This window comes from Triturus cristatus, chromosome 12 (genome assembly GCF_964204655.1).
Source record: "Triturus cristatus chromosome 12, aTriCri1.1, whole genome shotgun sequence".
NCBI lineage: Eukaryota > Metazoa > Chordata > Amphibia > Caudata > Salamandridae > Triturus > Triturus cristatus.
The window spans coordinates 791,487,150-791,504,852 of record NC_140595.1 but is presented as its reverse complement, the minus strand read 5'-3'; the positions used below and the strand labels follow the sequence as shown (position 1 = coordinate 791,504,852).

General features: G+C 47.3%; 1 protein-coding gene across 2 annotated transcripts in view; it reads left to right on the top strand.

The window, feature by feature from the left end:
- Nucleotides 1-17,703, top strand: part of LOC146782864 (monocarboxylate transporter 13-like) — a 131,961-nt gene that overhangs the window by 105,767 nt on the left and 8,491 nt on the right. For both annotated transcript variants that reach the window (XM_085637668.1, XM_085637667.1), the window contains 2 exons: nucleotides 12,306-12,449; nucleotides 14,921-15,706. In XM_085637668.1, coding sequence (XP_085493794.1) covers nucleotides 12,306-12,449; nucleotides 14,921-15,706 — 930 coding nt within the window. The remainder of the gene's footprint in view (nucleotides 1-12,305; nucleotides 12,450-14,920; nucleotides 15,707-17,703) is intronic.

Below are 17,703 nucleotides of genomic sequence, written 5' to 3'. Positions count from 1 at the left end.
TCGGGATCTGACAGGCCAGGTGTCAGAGAGGGCTGGACTAGTAGAAGGTGGGGGTGAGAGGACATGGCTCTTAAGAGCTCAGGATTTGAGAGGCCAGGAGTTAGAGACGGCTGGACTAGGAGACTGTATGGGTGAGAGGACATGGCTCTTAAGAGGTCAGGATCTGAGAGGCCAGGAGTCAGAGAGGGTTGGACTAGGAGAAGACAGGGGTCAGAGGACATGCCTCTCAAGACCTTGGGATCTGAGAGGCCAAGAGTCAGAGAGGGCTGGACTAGGAGAAGGTAGGGCTGAGAGGACATGGCTCTTAAGAGCTCAGGATCTGAGAGGCCAACATTCAGAGAGGGCTGGGCTATGACAAGGCAGGGGTCAGAGGACATGGCTCTCAAGAGCTTGGGATCTGAGAGGCCAGGAGTCAGAGAGGGCTGGACTAGGAGAAGGTAGGGCTAAGAGGACATGGCTGTTAAGAGGTCAGGGGTTTGGGAGGCCAGGAGTTAGATAGGACTGCACTAGGAGAAGTTAGAGCTGAGAGGGCATGGCTCTTAAGAAGTCAGGATCTGAGAGGCCAGGGGTCAGAGAGGGCTGATCTAGGTGAAGGTAGGGGGGAGGGGACATGGCGTTTAAGAGGTCAGGATCTGAGAGGCCTGGGATGTGAGTGAACTGGACTAGGGGAAGGCAGGTGCCAAAGGGCCTGGCTCTTAAGAGGTCAGGGTCTGAGAGGCCAGGGGTCAGAGAGCGCTGGACTAGTGGAAGTCGGGTAGTGACTAGCTAACATGGTCTTCCTAGAGCACTTGCACCATCTGATCCATTGTATTTACTTTTAATATTTCCTCATGGAACAGACCAATAATACAATGGAGGTCAGGGGAGGACACAGCGTGCGCATCCCACACATGAGGACCCCGACCCCTCAGAACATACCTAGTTAGGAAGTAAATAGAGCAGCAACACTAGTCCCTGATGTAAATCCATCACAGTAAAACAGTTCCTCTTGTTGGCACAGGGTTTAGTCATAATATGCACCGAAACGAGGAGTGCTGCTCTTGTGGTGGCGCTTTCACTTCAATGCTTGATAAATCCCTCTTGGGCACCAGTTCTGCAAACCTCTCTTCACTGTTGCAGAGAAGAACCGTCCTGAAAGAGCTCAGCATCAGTGTCCGCTCTGATGTTTGGTGAGTGAAGCTTGACCCCCTCAAGGTAGGGCCCAAGGTGCTCTCCAGAAGCAGGAGGTACTTCAGGGCTCTTCCTTACACCCTCTCCTCACAGTAATAAGAGTGCCTTTGTTTGCCATTGGCCACAACCTGCCAGGGGATGGACTCAAAAGAAATATGGAATTTTCTCCATGGATGATAGTCCTTCACCGGAACCGCTTCTCCAACATGGAGAGGAGGAACTCCTGCCCCCCCCAAGAGCCACTGAATCTCAAGTTTCTTCTCTTTGTCTTCATCATTATGACTTCTGGCACAGGAGAAGGGGACCAGGATGGGCGATGATGGGCAGACACTGCCACCACCCTCCTCATACACTTGGTTACGTTGTTTTATAGTGTGGGGCAAAGAGGGATATTTAAGTGTTCACAAAAGTTAACAACGAGCCATTGGGTTATGAGCAATTCAGAGTTTCTTCTTCATGGTGTGCAAATATCACTCAACTTCCTTCATCACCTGAGGCCACTGAGAGGCGGTTCTGATGTGTCTTCACCTCATGGATTCCAGATATTCCTTCATGTTTCTCACTTTGAAAGATGGTCCATTATCAGTCCAGAGATTGTGCTGAGTATGCCATGAGCTGCCATGACCGTCTTAATTTTTGTGATCGCATCATCGACAGAAGTTGACACTACAGTTACCATTGCAGACATTTCATATTGTTATTGACTTTATAGTCATCGCCTGCTACCACCACGAGTAACCCAATCTGGCAGACTACCAAAGTATAGGTTTACCCTTGGAGATATCTTCGATGATGATCAGGGCAAGAGGTCCCTCCGTAGCGGGCTCTTCCGGCAAATAAAGGACCGCTCCCTTATTAAAGGCCCCCACCTTCGGCTCGGGCCTTTAACACTGAAGTGGGCCATAAATGGTCGGTATAGCCCGCTACAGTGGGCTATAAGGCTATATTAGTGACTCCAAACAGACCAGCAAGAACGCCTCTTTGACAGCACTGGAATACATTTGTTGTCCTGGATTTTCAATACTTTCCCTCCTTTGGTGGTCAGCATGCATAGCAATGTAGTGTTGTATTTCGAGTCAGAGCTGAGGAGCAATTGCTGGTATTCCGAATCAATTTATCACTGGTGCGCGGTCATCAGTTGTCGGCCTAGGCACAATTCAGGTGACTTTACATTCACCTTGGCTATGGTGCCACTACCTGCCATTGTCATGTGACCTTCGATGGACATTTGGCACTTTGGTTGATCTTTTACTGATACAGTAGTTCATTTTCCAAGTAGATTGTGTGGATGGCTACATCAGGTCTATGATTATCTATGTCTTCATCAGGTCTTTCTGTATCAACCATGGACTACTACCATCCTTATCTAGGCTCGTACAGTCCTTCTGTATGGCCCGATTTAACCCCACTCTGGATTTGACCATTCCAAAATCCATCTGAGCAGGGGTCGCGTGGCAAGCTGATCTGATACGTAGTCTACCCCTAATTCTTCGTGAACAATATAAGAAGGGGTAGAGTGTGGTTCAGCTAATAAACGCCTCATAAACCTGTTTACTATTATTTGTAGCTGAGGGGTATATTTGTATCCCCAAATGTCACTGATGTAACTTGTCATTGAAATACATTTGGCTTGATAGATTTTAATCAATCGGTTTTGCACCCAGTCTGGAGGCAAAGTTAAGCACAGGCGTAACCACCCTAGATGTTTAATTTCTTTTACCCGACACTAGTGGAGTCCATGATCCTCTTTTATCAATCCAGATACCAAGATAAGGGAAAGTCTGCACCCTGGAGATCTCAGTGCTCACCATAATGCACCTTCTCTGTCCAGTGCCCTGAGGTCCCTTAACCAATGTATGTGATTTATTATAGTTGGTAATCAAATCCAAACTATTCATAACAGCAACAAAGGATATGAGGAGTTGCCGCAAGCCAACGGCAGCTCTTGCTATTAACACTGCATCGTCGGCATACAATAGTGTTAGAATGAGCTGGGTTCCACCTGTGGAATGTCTTTGCAGGCTGCAGATAATGTTGGACCCAGGTCGTTGATTTACAGGGTAAAGAGGACTGGAGGTAAAACCTACCCTTGTCTCACCCCTACTTAACTTTAAAAGGCGTGGTTTAACTCCCATCTAGTTTATATCTCACCACGGCTGTTAGATCTTTATGTAATTGATGTAAAAAATGAACTATGTCTCTATCAACTCTCATGTTAAGAAGGATTGACCATAGTTTAATTCTGTTAACTTGGTCAAAAGCTGGCGTAAGATCCAAAAATGTCATATGGAGTGAACCACCCTTAGCTACTGTATATTTCACTATTATCATCTGTAGATTTAGACACTGGCCCAGAGTACCCCATGTTGCTCTAAGACAGTATTGCAGGCCAGGCTGTATGTTATTAGCTTCCATCCAAATGGTTAATCTAGAAAGGATGGCCTGTCCCATAACCTTGACCAGAGTCAATAAGCGAGAGGGGCCTATATCACCAAGGAACATCCCTCTGACCTTTTTTAAAGACAAACTATCCTGGCTGAAGAAGGATGATGTCCTGAAACCCATCCCAGGAGCTTGTTTGTGGTCCAGGGAGGACCTGGCTTGGCAGTTCTGGCTGGACTGTTCCCATGAGGCACAGAGTTAAGACTGATTTGCATATGGCTGGGTCCAAACTGGGGTGGTGTAGTGAGCAAAAGAATGATGGATTTAACCCAGATCTCTTGACTGGGGGTGAATGTTTGCATTGTCCAGCATTCTGTCCATCAATTGTTTCTTTTGCATTTTTAAAGACTGGCACAATAACAGATCTAGTCCAAGATGCCGGAATACCCACTTTGCATGCCGCGTTTAAAATGTTTGTTAATATTTTTTGCCTACTATGAAGGGTCGTATTTATATAAATCAGCAGGTACCCCGTCTGGGTCTGGAGCCTCATTTTTGATAAATATATAATTGCCTCAGTTACCTCTAATACCTGGTATTCTATAATGGGCTTATCTAAAAGACTCTTCTTGCTGATAATTAACACATCGTTGGAATCTGGGACATAAACCCTCTCAAAAAACGAACAATTGACTGTTTCCCAAAAACTTCTGCTACATGATCACGTGCTAGTCTGTAAAAGTTGGTCCCAGGCTTCTTCTTTCATTTAATTTTTCTGATCAATTATAGCTGACTTGTACATTTTCTGACAGCTAACAAACTTCATATGTAGTTCTGGGGATTTTCAACAAGTTTTGATGAGCCACTGAACATTTGTAATAGAACCATCTGTTATTGACTTCCCTATGCTTGGCCACTGGATAAGTTGAATATATTGCAATGAATTTACAGACTTTGCTAGAAGCACTTAGAATTATCTCTAGGTGAAATGTGGCCTCTAAACAGATATCAATTTCATGTCCATGGACAGTAGTTACATCATCAAAAAAAGTCTTTATGACCAACAAATCTAATTTAAGTGTGCCGCATTGCACCGTGGATTTTAGAAAGTGGTTCTCTGGGCCCTCCTTATTCAGAGCAGCCTCCTCTTGTCCCCACTGTAAGGTGAGATATAAAGAATTATGGCCACTGTGCTGATTCTCAATATCTCTGAAGCTTTTACCATAGTTAGCGAGATAAACAGAGTTAAAAATATAGTCTGTAATCGTTGCAGAGCTTCTACCTATAAATGTGGGGGTAATTCCCAAATCTTCCACCCCCATGACAGTCGAACTAGCAAACATCAGATTATGATCAGCCAATATCGAGCTGAGAAAACCCCCTGCCTGGAAGGATCCATGTGTTGAAGATTATCGCACTGGCACATGTCGTCCATGGTGCTAGCATGGCAGGAGTTAGAACAGGGACGTGTGTTAAAACCCCCATTAAAACTGCTAAAGATGGTTGGTGGTGGTTATCAGCATAGGCACCCACAAAGGCCATGAATGCTAGTAAATTCCTCCTAGCTTTTGCTTGGGAGTTTGAGTTGCAGAAGATAAGCAATTAAATATTTGGCCCTTTTTAAAAAGTTAAGTTGACCACTAACAAATAAGAGGTTCCGGTATCAGATGTACAACCGTTTGTTTGCGGTTGCAAAGGGGAATTCTGCCCGTTTGTGACCGCAAAAAAAGCACTGCCCAATGTACGAACCCTATTTTGTGAGTCACTAACCTATTAGCAACTCGCAAAATAGGGCTGCGACTTGCTATTAGGGACCCTTCCTAATAGCGAGTGCAAATGGCATGTATCATTGTTTTGCGACCGCATTTGCTGTCGCAAAACACCTGCAGTTTACCATCCTTTTCAAAAGGTTGGTAGGCCACTCGCAAATGGGAAGGGGTTCCCAGGGGACCCCTTCCCCTTTGTGAAGGGGTGCGAAAACATTTTTTAAGAGCAGGCAGTGTTCCCAGGGACCACTGCCCGCCCTTAAAATATAAAACCGAAAAGTTTCGTTTTTTTAAATAAATGCATCCCGTTTTCCTTTATGGAAAACAAGCTGCATTAAAATAAAAATAAACTGCTTTATTAAAAAACCATTCACAGACATGGTGGTCTGCTGACCCTGGGAGTGCTAGCCATTCCCAATGTGGTTGCAAATTGCAACAGCCTCATGAATATTAATGAGGCATGAAATCTGCAACCTCATTGGGAATCACAAGCAGTGTCTGAGACACTGTCATACATTCACTTTTGCGAATCACAAATGGCGAGTCACAATTTGTCGCAATTAGCGACTCGCAAAAATGAATGGTCATACAGCTGGCCCTTGATGTCTAAAGATGTAAGAGTCACCACCACTCCCCTCGCTCTGCCTGACACAGAGGTGGTAGCAGGACAAAAAACACAAGATATAACCAGCCATGTTAAGGGGGTTGGCCCCATGTTTCCTGTAACCCAATGATGTTATAATCTTTATTAGAACATTGGAATGTGGAGCACTCCATTGTAGACAATGGAGTGCTCCATGCTTCTACGGGCCGGTAAAGGCCCGCAGAGCAACATTCCAATGTTTTACAAAAGCCTCTCGAAGCTCGAGGGGATTTAAATCCCCTCGAGCTTCGAGAAGCCTTTGTTTAATTTATTAGAACATTCTGCCCTCTAGTGGCAGAATGTTCTAATACAACAACGAAAACAAAGCTGTTCCTATAAGTGAGATAAGAAAAAGGGGGGGAAAATATGTGTTCACGGACACTTAAAATATTGGATATTGAGGCCCTCACACAAACTCAAGGGTATCGTAATTTACGTTACCCCTTCGAATGTATTGCATCATCATCGGGCTGCTCCTGCGTCGAGTCGGCTGGTGCAATACCCGACGGGCTCTTGTTTAAGGAGCACTTTTATGGAGATCTTTTAAATCCAATGAAGCCGGTGGATGCGTGCGTGTGTGGGGCTCTAAAGTGATGTAGATGAAAAATGCGTTGGTATTTAAAAATAGGGGTCGAAGTCCTTACTCAACTAATTTATTAGGAAGTCTTCTCCCCTAGTTAAAAAATTCTGAGGTTAAGTGTTATTAACCTAGAGTTATTAACTAAGTTATATACACTGCCTCAGTTGGGTCGACATGTTTCTCGCTCCATTTAGAGAAGTACTCTGGCGATTCTTCAGGACCAAAAAGATGTTTATCTATCTACATCTAAAATAATATCTGAATAAACAGTACGCAGTCTCTGTCACAAATATACCTACCCCGTTCTACCAGGACTGGCCGCCCAGTCCTGGTAGAACGGGGTAGGTGTGTACGAGACACGGACTCGGCGTGTCAAACGCGAGGAACTCCTTGCGTTCATCTACCAGGAACTGCAGTGGAATATCCTTATGAATTGTTAGGGTAGACCGAGCTGCAGGTAACACTATATTTGTGACAGAGACTGCGTACTGTTTATTCAGATATTATTTTAGATGTAGATAGATAAACATCTTTTTGGTCCTGAAGAATCGCCAGAGTACTTCTCTAAATGGAGCGAGAAACATGTCGACCCAACTGAGGCAGTGTATATAACTTAGTTAATAACTCTAGGTTAATAACACTTAACCTCAGAATTTTTTAACTAGGGGAGAAGACTTCCTAATAAATTAGTTGAGTAAGGACTTCGACCCCTATTTTTAAATACCAACGCATTTTTCATCTACATCACTTTAGAGCCCCACACACGCACGCATCCACCGGCTTCATTGGATTTAAAAGATCTCCATAAAAGTGCTCCTTAAACAAGAGCCCGTCGGGTATTGCACCAGCCGACTCGACGCAGGAGCAGCCCGATGATGATGCAATACATTCGAAGGGGTAACGTAAATTACGATACCCTTGAGTTTGTGTGAGGGCCTCAATATCCAATATTTTAAGTGTCCGTGAACACATATTTTCCCCCCCTTTTTCTTATCTCACTTATAGGAACAGCTTTGTTTTCGTTGTTGTATCTTCTGAGGGCACACATAGCTGGACCTTCTTTCATAAAGCGCCCTTACGCCCCCCCTGTTCATTTTGTGGATATAGAATGTTCTAATAGCCTTATAGCCCTTCGTAGCAGGGCTATACTGCTATTAAAGTCCCGCTGCTTTTGTTAAAGTCCCTCGCCTTCGGCTCGGGCCTTTAACGCTGCAGCGGGCCTTTAATAGCCGGTATAGCCTGCTACGGCGGGCTATAAGGCTATATTAGAACATTGGAATGTTGGGAGCTCCATTGAAAACAATGGAGCGCTCCGGGCTTATAATGGCTGGTATAAGCCCGGAGCACCAACATTCCAATGTGTCTTTGTTCACAGCTCTGGCTGTGAACAAAGACTTAAGGGAGCCTGAGGGGATTTGAATCCCCTCGCGCTCCCTGAAGGCTGTGTTTTGTTAGAACATTCTGCCCTCTAGTGGCAGAATGTTCTAATAGCCTTATAGCCCTTCGTAGCAGGGCTATACCGGCTTTTAAAGTCCCTCGGGCCTTTAACGCTGCAGCCGGCCTTTAACAGCCGGTATAGCCCGCTACGGTGGGCTATAAGGCTATAACAAAGTTGCACCATGCTGCATCTGATTTCTTATGTATATTCCAGCACAAAAACGCAATGAGAAAGTTTGAATTCCCTCCTTAGGGAGATAGTTGAGTTGTTCCCACATTTTGCAGGGGGGCATAGAGCTCCATCGGGAATGGTTAGTCAGTCATTAATATGAAGTGAGCTAACGGCCTCAGATCTATTTGACAGCTGCAGGAATGTGACCTGCTTCTTTGGGCGTCTCCCCAAATGCCCCTTACCATCCCAACAACAGATCTAGCCACCGGTGGGTAAAAGTAGCCCAATGCAAGTATCTCAATCCTAGAAAGTGGGTTGTTCTGATAAGTTTGTTGCATAAGACGACCAGCTATATCTGGTGGATCAAAGTTAATGACATCACAATCTCCCGCGCACTCTTTCTCCGTGTTGCCCACCCATCCCATTCTTCTCACCATGTTAATATGCGCAGCCAGACAATGTCCTCCACCATTAGACTGTTACACCAATGGACAACTTTATTTTTATTTCCAAGTTGTCTGCTTAGGCTCTGATCAGTTTCCCACAGCTATAGCGCCTAGACAACCCTTTAGAGTAGGGAGCTCTAAAATGTTATTTTCATTTAATTTCGTTTCCAAGGATATTTCCCTGTACTCCTGCTCTCAAAAGTGTGTCTCTAGTAAGGATGGCTACTGAAGGTGTAGAATCTGGTGGAAGATGCAAACTATTAGTAATGGGAGGGATACTTTGGGGGTTCCTATTTGCTTCTCAGAATCTTAATGTGGTTTGATCTAACTAGGTGAGGGTAGAGACAACCTGGGCATTCCTGTTTCCTTCCCAGGTGTTCTGTGTGAATTGGTCGTGCTGGAAAAAAGACCAGATTCAGGACCAGGACTCTTATCGACCTGAGCGAGAGGACCTCTCTCACGTGGCCCTCTAGATGCAACGTTCAGAGAACTCCCCTGTCCCACCTTCCTAGATATTTCTAAATTGCAGGTGCATGAAGGATTCTTTGGGGGAGGGGGTTTGGCCTTGGAGTGATGCAAGAATCTCACTAGATGGTTGTGAAGAAAGGCCTGCCCCAATAACCGTCAGGCTTGTTTCTTCAACAAAAGGAAAGCCCAAAGGCTTCATGAAATACTCTATCTTAGATGGTTTATCATGTAATCTTTCCACAGCTCTTGTAGCTAACACTTCCACTTTCTGATATGGTTCAATCGTCAGGGTTTCTACAAACTTCTCTGAGACCCTCTGAAACTGATTTAAGTCAGTGGTCAAGTCATCATTAACTGATTGCACACTTCCCAGGGTGCCATTTTTGGCCTTGTTGGGGCTACCTCGCAGGGCTATTAATCTCTTTTTTCATTCCCATATCCTTTTCCCTCGCTGGTTTTGTCCAAATCGGGGGGGAGGTGGTTTGCTGGATGACGATGAACCTCAGCCACCGTGATAACTGTGCAAGGGTCTGTATCCTGCCGGGAGCCTTCTTCACCTCTCTTGGGTATCAGACCCGTCTCTTCCACCTGACTCCTCTCTTTAGATTGAGTGATGTTGGTTGATATGAGTGAAACACCCCCTAGACCCGGTTCATTCTACAGAAAGAATTCCCTAATTTAAACCTCCAACCACTGAGGTGAGAGATGAAATTATAGAAGGACTTTCCGAGGGCCCTTAGAAACAGCGGGACCAGAGGGGCAAGGAGGTTTTAGCTCACCCAGCATGTTCTGTGGATGGAAGAGGGGTGGCCCAGCCCAGCCTCTAACGGGCCCGCTCTTGGCCTGGACTTCACCCGGCCAGCGCCTTGCTTGCATCTAGCGCTCCTGGAGATGAAATGCGCTCAAGAGCCCTGTGGCCGGGAAAGAAGCGCTCAGTGCCTCTGCCCCCCACCTGTGGCTGCGAGTCGAAAGAATCCTGGGACACGGAGGTCCACCACCACCACCAATACCACCCTTTGCTGACATCGCGGTATTGGCGTGGTTTACCTTTACAATTTTGCCTGTGAATATCGCAATATTGTTTTAGCTCATCTCGCTACAGTCAATTCGGACCTTAAATCCCGCTTTCAAGCCTGCACAAGCGCTGTGATATTTTGCTTGTGTTAGTTGTGGAGAGCGCGTGGCCCTCCTTTCAGTGCATTTTGGTACAAGCGACGTGCCTTCCTGTGCTCTGCCAAGCTCCTAGCAGGGCCGGCTTTAGTGCTGGTGGCGCCCAGTGCGATAATCGTTTTTGGTACCCTCACACCCAAGAGCGCTGCCTCGGATTCCCTCACTACCACCAGGCAAAAGTGCCCCTCATTTCTCCAATCCTAAATTATTACTAAACACAGCGCCCCCCCCTGAATACAGCGCACCCCTCCGCAGGTCAGCGCCCAGTGCCGCTGCACCAGTCGCACTGCCCTGAAGCCGGGCCTGGCTCCTAGCAAGCCATTCAATTTTCAATCAAAGAGGAGCCAAAGAGGGAAAACGTGCCAGAACGCCCTCCAATCAACAATAGTTTCAACACAAAAAGTACTGGCACACTGTAGCAAACATTTATTTTTATTCTGGAATGAGTGGAGGAAGTGTGTTTTATCACAAACCACCCATGCTCATTATATTATATAGAGTCACCCCATCCAGAATGCTACAAAGTTAAAAATTGTGTAGGTCAGTAAAGTCAGAATGAAAGAAATGTGAAGTCAGTCCACAGATAGAAAAACTCTACACACACCCTCGATGATGAAGAGGTGAAAAATGTGTAAAGAGAGAGAGAGTACCTCACGTGCGCACCACCAGAGGAGCTACTGGTTGGTTCTCACCAGCTTGCCCACGTCAATTTCATCATTGGTAACTCTCTCTCAGGAAAAAAGTGTGCAGTGTCCAGTGAAACAACACATAACACAAAACGGTGTAGTGTGAAGACAAAAAGACACATAAACTGTGCGAACAAGGACAGAAAAAATGGGGAGGGGTATTAGACTCTCAAATAATTGTTTATTCTGGTTAGGAGTCTATCCCCCTATTTAAAAACACAGCATGTTGCATACCTTAATAATGACGGCCAACATGTTTCATTGCCAGTTGATTTGTGGCAAATTCATCAGGGCAAGAAGGGGTCAAAGATCGCCTTCTCTGGACACACACCTTTAAAAATGGACTAGTTGGGGCTATGGGCCCACATACCAGCCACCAACCAATCGCAGGGGTGTTCTAACCTCTTTATTTTCGCCTTCCTGCTCTGCAAAGCACGACCGTGGTTGGTGCCTGCACCCTGTAACTTTACTGCCAGGCGGAAACTCAGCACTGGAACCAAGCCATGCCTGCCATGCGGGCGGGCGGGCGACCTCTTGCAGTGCCGCTCCAGACACCTTAGGCCTCTGTGAGTGGCGGTCCGTGAACGTGCGGGCCACTGGGTGAGGCAACAGTCCCACCCTGCATCACTAATATGTCGTCTTGACTTGAGCAGCACTTGCAGGGGAGCCAATGAGGAAACAGAACACATGGACAGTGACTAGGTAACATGGCCTACCTGGGGCACTGGCTTTATGTGCTTTTCACATTACTTCATAGCTCATACCAATAACATTGTGGGGCGTGGGGGAGGACACAAAATGGTATGTTCCACTTGAGGACACACCGTCAGGACACCACAAGGGCTGGGCCTGTCGAGGCTGGCTATCAGAGGCCAAGCATCTGAGGGTGGGCACTGAAAGGTCAGGGATTGATGGTAGTGTAGAGAAGGGGCAGAGCTGTGAGGGGGCTGGCTCAGAAAGGACAGGGTTGAAAGGGCTTGGCTCTCAGAGAGCTCAACACTGTTAAAGCATCACTCTGAGGGGGCAAGTCCCAGAGAGACTTGGGCTCAGAGAAGGCGGGAATTGATAAGGACAAGAATAAGAAAAAAGAAAAGACTTTTTAGGGCAGGGTCTGAGAAGACACTATTCGGTGCACAGGACTCATACAACATGGGAGCGGGTAAGCATCTGAGACGGCTGGAGTGAGTGGGCACAGCTCTGGTGAGAAATGTCTCATGCCAGGAATGTGAGTGAAGAGTTCAGGGAGAGTGTCCTGGGTCAGTTGATGAGGGCTCAAGGCGCACACCAATGTTAGTCTCTGTTTATCAACCCCTTCATCTCACCAGTCCATCTATTCATCCTTGCTCCTTACTCACCTCAAGTGTACCTCTTGCATGTGGTTTCAGGTCCGGTTGGCAGCGCCCTCAGCATGGAGTACGGGGCGCGCGCAGTGGTGATGGCTGGAGGGGTCCTCGCCTTCCTGGGAATTCTGCTGGCTGCCTTTGGAAACTCCCTGCTGTACCTCTACCTCACTCTGGGAGGCATGACAGGTGGGTCATTCACTCTGTAAATGGGATGCAGGCTGTGGAACCGAGCGAGTGGATGCTGTACGAGTGAAGCTGTGAGGCTTTGGGAGTGAGGGAGCCACGGCAGATCGGATGTAGGGTTTGGAAGCAGATAGGCTGTGAGAGAAAACAAGTGCAAAGGAGATTAAGACTGTGGGAGTAAACAAGTACAAAGATTAGGGAGGGCTGTGGGAAAGGGAATTAGAACTGTGGGGAGGGCAGGTCTGTGTGAAAGAGTAAAAGGGTAAGATACAGTGGCCTGCGTACGGAAGGGCTGTGGTACCTAACAAATGCATGAGCTGTTGAAGATAAAGGACTTAAGAAGTGAGAGGTTCAACTGAGAGGACGAGGGGGGTTTAGCTCATTGTACCCCTTCCCTTCTCACCCAGGGTGCTCTCTCTGCACCCTTGGAAGTCCATTTGGAGGTGGAAGAGTCTAACTTAAAGAGAATGCCAGGGAGAATGCACACATGGGAATAAAAACGGAGAGGTCCAACTTGAGACACAATGGACAGTGTATTTCTAAAACAAATATCTCTTCTTCACTCACATCCTACTAGAGAAATGAAGGGATATTACATGGAAGTTGATTCACCGAAATGCCAGGGAAAGCTGAAGTGACTTCAGTTAAACATTGAACACTAAGGGGCAGATTTACAACTTCTGGCGCATCTCTGCAAATCAGCAAGGATGTGCCAGAACAGATGCGTCACGTAATCCCCCCCTTGCGCCACCACAGATGCGTCGCATTTACAATGCGGCACACCATGGTGCAAGGAGGGGAAGATGCGTGACGCATCTTGCGGCGTACGGGCGGCGCATTGCTGGAGTAGCACCGCAAGCGTGACGCAACTACTGCAATGCAAAGGGGCCGGCCATACTTAACGTGGTGCGTCACTCCTTACGCCTGCTTCAAGCAGGCGTAAGGATTTGACGCAGCAGCGTCGTAAAACGGACTCAGTGAAATCTTGTAGATTTCACTGCGTCAGTTTTACAGGGCGTTCCAGCGAAGGAACGCCCACCCTGCAACAGAACGCCCACATGAAACCTGACGCAGGTTTCATGTGGCGCAGGGCTTTACAACATGACGCATCTGCCTAGATGCGTCACGTTGTAAATAAGTCGCAAAGTGGCGCATGGTTTACGCCGCCGCTGCGTCACAAAAGTGATGCAATGGCGGCGTAAAAGTGTCGCAAGGTGCTTGTATATCTGCCCCTAACTACATTCCAGAGGTGACCACTGGTCTTTCCCTTGCAACCCCAACACCTCCCACATACACTTCAATATCTAGGGAAAGTGAAAGAGCTCTGTTTGCTTTGCTTGATGCTCCTGTCTTTGTGATCCCTGAGAATAGTGATACCAAAGGGCACACCAGGGATAGAGGCTGCTACCCCTGCCTATGGTCACCCCAGTGCAGTACTAATGGTAGGCGAATCAAGGGGTTACCTTTCAGTTGTGCTGTGTGGGTGGAGCTGTAGCTGGTGTGTGTGTGCCTGTCAGTGTTTAAGTCCAAGAGTGAATCAGCACAGAAACCGACTTTTCAGGCCACTCTATTAATATCTGTCCAGACTATAGCAGGAAGCACTTATAGGGAGATTCAGAGTTTGGCAGACAGGATACTCAGTCGTAAACATGATGGAGTACCCTTTTGCCCAAATGACTGTCCCTTCGCCCTTTCTAGGGTCAGTAGGACCATCAGCTTTCCTTGGACTGTGTCCACATTAGCTCTGTCGACCGAAACTTCCTTTGATTGCCTGACAGAGTAGGGGTCATCGGAAGAAGAGCATTTCACGCCCCCCCTCTTATTTACGGTGAATGGTGCAAAGTCCTTGTTTTCTGTCCCTCACCACCAGGAAAATCCTAGCAGTGATGGACAGAAAAAAAAATAATGACCCAACACATAAGGAAAAAGCTTCCTGGGTATGGGGGCATTTTAGTTTGTTTTTCAGTAATGAACAGTTTGTAAACATTTGGTATACTACCATCAAAACGCGGCCTGTGCAGATAAGAGGGGTGGGGCCGGCTTGGGGGGGGGGGGGGGGGGGGGTGGGTGATGATTTTAACGGACAATGACAAGGGAAAAGAAAATAAATAATTTATTTTGTCTTGTCAACGTCTGTCTAAAGCCCCCCCCCCCAACCCGGCCTCACCGCCCCACCACTCTTAACTGCACGGGCTGCGGCTGATCAAAACATATGACGGCCATCCAGCAAACCTTTTGTACCTTGGCAGAAACCACCATGACACCACTTCTGTCAAGGTACAGAAATCACCATTGAGCCAGTGGTGAACCTAAATTCGGCAGACGCTAGTTCGTCAAGGTAGTGAACACAATGTCTTTCACCATTTGCCAAACTCTAGTTCTGGCCCTTAGTGTGAAGTAACATCACAGAGTGGGGGAAATGTGTCATGGTTGAAGCGGATTATAAACATGTCTCTGTTCTTCTTCCCACCCAGGCTTCGGTTGGGCACTGGTATTTGCACCAACGATGGGCGCCATCCCAAAGTACTTCCTCCGCCGAAGGGTCCTGGCACTGGGCTTGGCACTCACTGGCAATGGCCTCTCCTCCTTCATCTTCTCACCACTCTTCCAGGCTCTCATTGATGCCTACAGCTGGCGTGGAGCCCTCATCATCCTCTCAGCGATAGTGTTGAACCTATGCATTTGTGGTGCTCTGCTTCGGCCACTCCCTGTTCCAGAAGACACCAGACCTGGTCCAGAAGAAGCAAAGAAGCCGTCCAAGGGGACCTTGTTCCTGCGCAAGATGGCCTTCGTCCTGGACCTCAGTCTGTTCCGGAACCGTGGCTTTGTGTTGTACTCGGCTGGCATGCTGCTTATTGGCACCGGCTACTTCGTGCCTTACGTTCATCTGGTGCCACATGGAAAAGACCTCGGCCTTAGCAACTACGAGGCAGCATTTCTCATGTCAGTGACTGCATTAGCAGATGCAGGGGCAAGGCTCCTCTCGGGATGCTTTGCAGACCTCAAGCTGTTTACAATGCTGCACCTTCTAGTGCTGTGGAACTCAGTAACTGGGCTCAGTCTGCTCCTCCTACCCCTCGGCAAGTCCTTCCCTGGCATCATGGCACTAGGGCTCTTGTATGGTCTGAGTGCTGGCGCCTTTGCCCCAATAATCTTCGCCGTGCTGCCTGATCTGGTGGCCATCGAGAGGGTGACCAGTGCTGTGGGGCTATGCTTGATGGTCATGAGCTTCGGGGGACTGCTGGGCCCCCCGCTTTCAGGTAAAAGGGGCAGGGAAAGAGCATAAAAGATGGAAAGGGGCATGGAAAATGTGGGGGAGGCAGAAGAGAGAGAGATAGGAACAGAAGGTAGAGGAGTTGGTATAAAGAATTGGCTGGATGTGGTTGGGAATGCTGGCTGGGCATTGAATTGGGAATGGACAGAAAAAGGGTTGGCAAGTGCTGACTCCTGCCACAACACCACCCAGTTCCTTTAAGGACTGCACACCATGCACCCATTCCTTTGCTGTGACAACACTAGTTACTGCGGGATTTTATGCATGTCTGACTCAGGTCCAGACAGGAAGTTTGAGCAAACCTCTATCGGCTTCATTTATGACACCCCTGGTGGCACTTTTGCGCTGCCGGAGCGTCATTTTTCTGACGCTCCGGTGGCGCAATGTGCCGCAGAATATTTACAAGGCCATGTAAAGCCACTTTGCATGGCTTTTCATGGTCTTGTAAATACGTACCCCGTTCACGCAGAACACTGCGTGAAAGGGGAGTGCCATGGCCGCTGCTGTGGGTTTTCCCACGCAACACCCATGGAATCTGAAGTGTTTCCAGATTTACGAGGAATCGTGAACCTGGGAATTCATCGGATTCCAACGACAACCCAGGGGTGGCATTAGGGAGGTGCAGCGAGGAGAAATATCTTTATTTCTCCTTGTTTTTTCCTCTTTCGATGTGTGCACACATAGAAACATGAAAACACTTCTTGTGATTGGTTCGTGTAGGAAGGTGCCCCTTCCTGCACAAAAACAATCACCCCTACAACGCACCATGGCGCAAGGGTGCCTGCGTTGGCGCATGACAGCCCATTGTGCGCTAGCACAGGGGAAAAGGACAGGAACACCCCATATCTCATAAATATGGTGCATTCCTGCCCTTTTCTTTTTATGCAGGGCAGCACAGCAAGATTCCTTTCGGCACTGCCCTGCACTGCACTAAAACCTCCTCAGTGAGGACCAATGTGTCTATTACTGCATACCTAGTGTAAGCATTGTACACACCACTTTAAAAATCATTGCAAATGGTGATGCGGAAGCCCCCTCAGTTACGTGATCCCCACATCTCATCAGTGGAATTTTAGTTTGTATAGCTGATTTTTTAGGAATTTGAGGACTCCCCTAAGTTCTGCCCTCTTCAAAGGTGCATAATGCTGTCACAACACTGCATTTAATGCCACCAACTTCACGAGGGCCTTCTTCTATGGGACCAATTTTGAAACTCTACTCAGTGCCCCTAGTAAAATCCTTTGTTGAACTAGAGAGAGGGGAGCTGCTGTCTTAAGGTCACTCTTACCGCATTTTGATGCTAGGGAAGTGTACTGAATTCTGAATCTCTTCCCAAGGGTGGCGATGCCTTGGATTTGACTGTGCCACAGTGTATAATAAGTGTTGAAATATCGCGCACTCCCGTTTAATCTCTGAGTATGTTGAATTTTAACAAGTAGTGGCGTGCTGCTAGAGGAGCGACCCCTAAACCAAGGTCGAAGAAATAACAAGAGTTGCACTATCCCATCCAGGGTGGTGTCCCTCTATGCGCACAGCGTTGTGGGGTAACAAAGTTACCAATTTTCGTTCTGGTTAAACCAAAGTTCATTTATTCATGATTAGAAATTAGAAATTCATTGTTCCGTGTAACAAATTATCACATGTTGTGTCAACAAAGGTGCTGGTGGATATCCTCTCCTTGCGCATAATAAGCCTTATGAAAATCCAGGAAGATATCCAGGCAGGGGTCTCATGAGCCTATTGACCCTTTTTGGTGTTATGCTTGAGTTAGGCTAAAACAACTTGCCAGAATATGCCACCTGCACCTCGTGGTCACAGAAGAAAACACATAACCGAATATGGCTGTTACTTCTCCAAGTTCCAATGATCGATTCTCAGAGAACCCAGTATGTCACTCCTGTGCATTCCTCATGCGGACAGGATGACAAAGCTTGCTAACACAAAAGCAGCCCGGGTAGATTGAGAAACACAATAAAGTCTGCA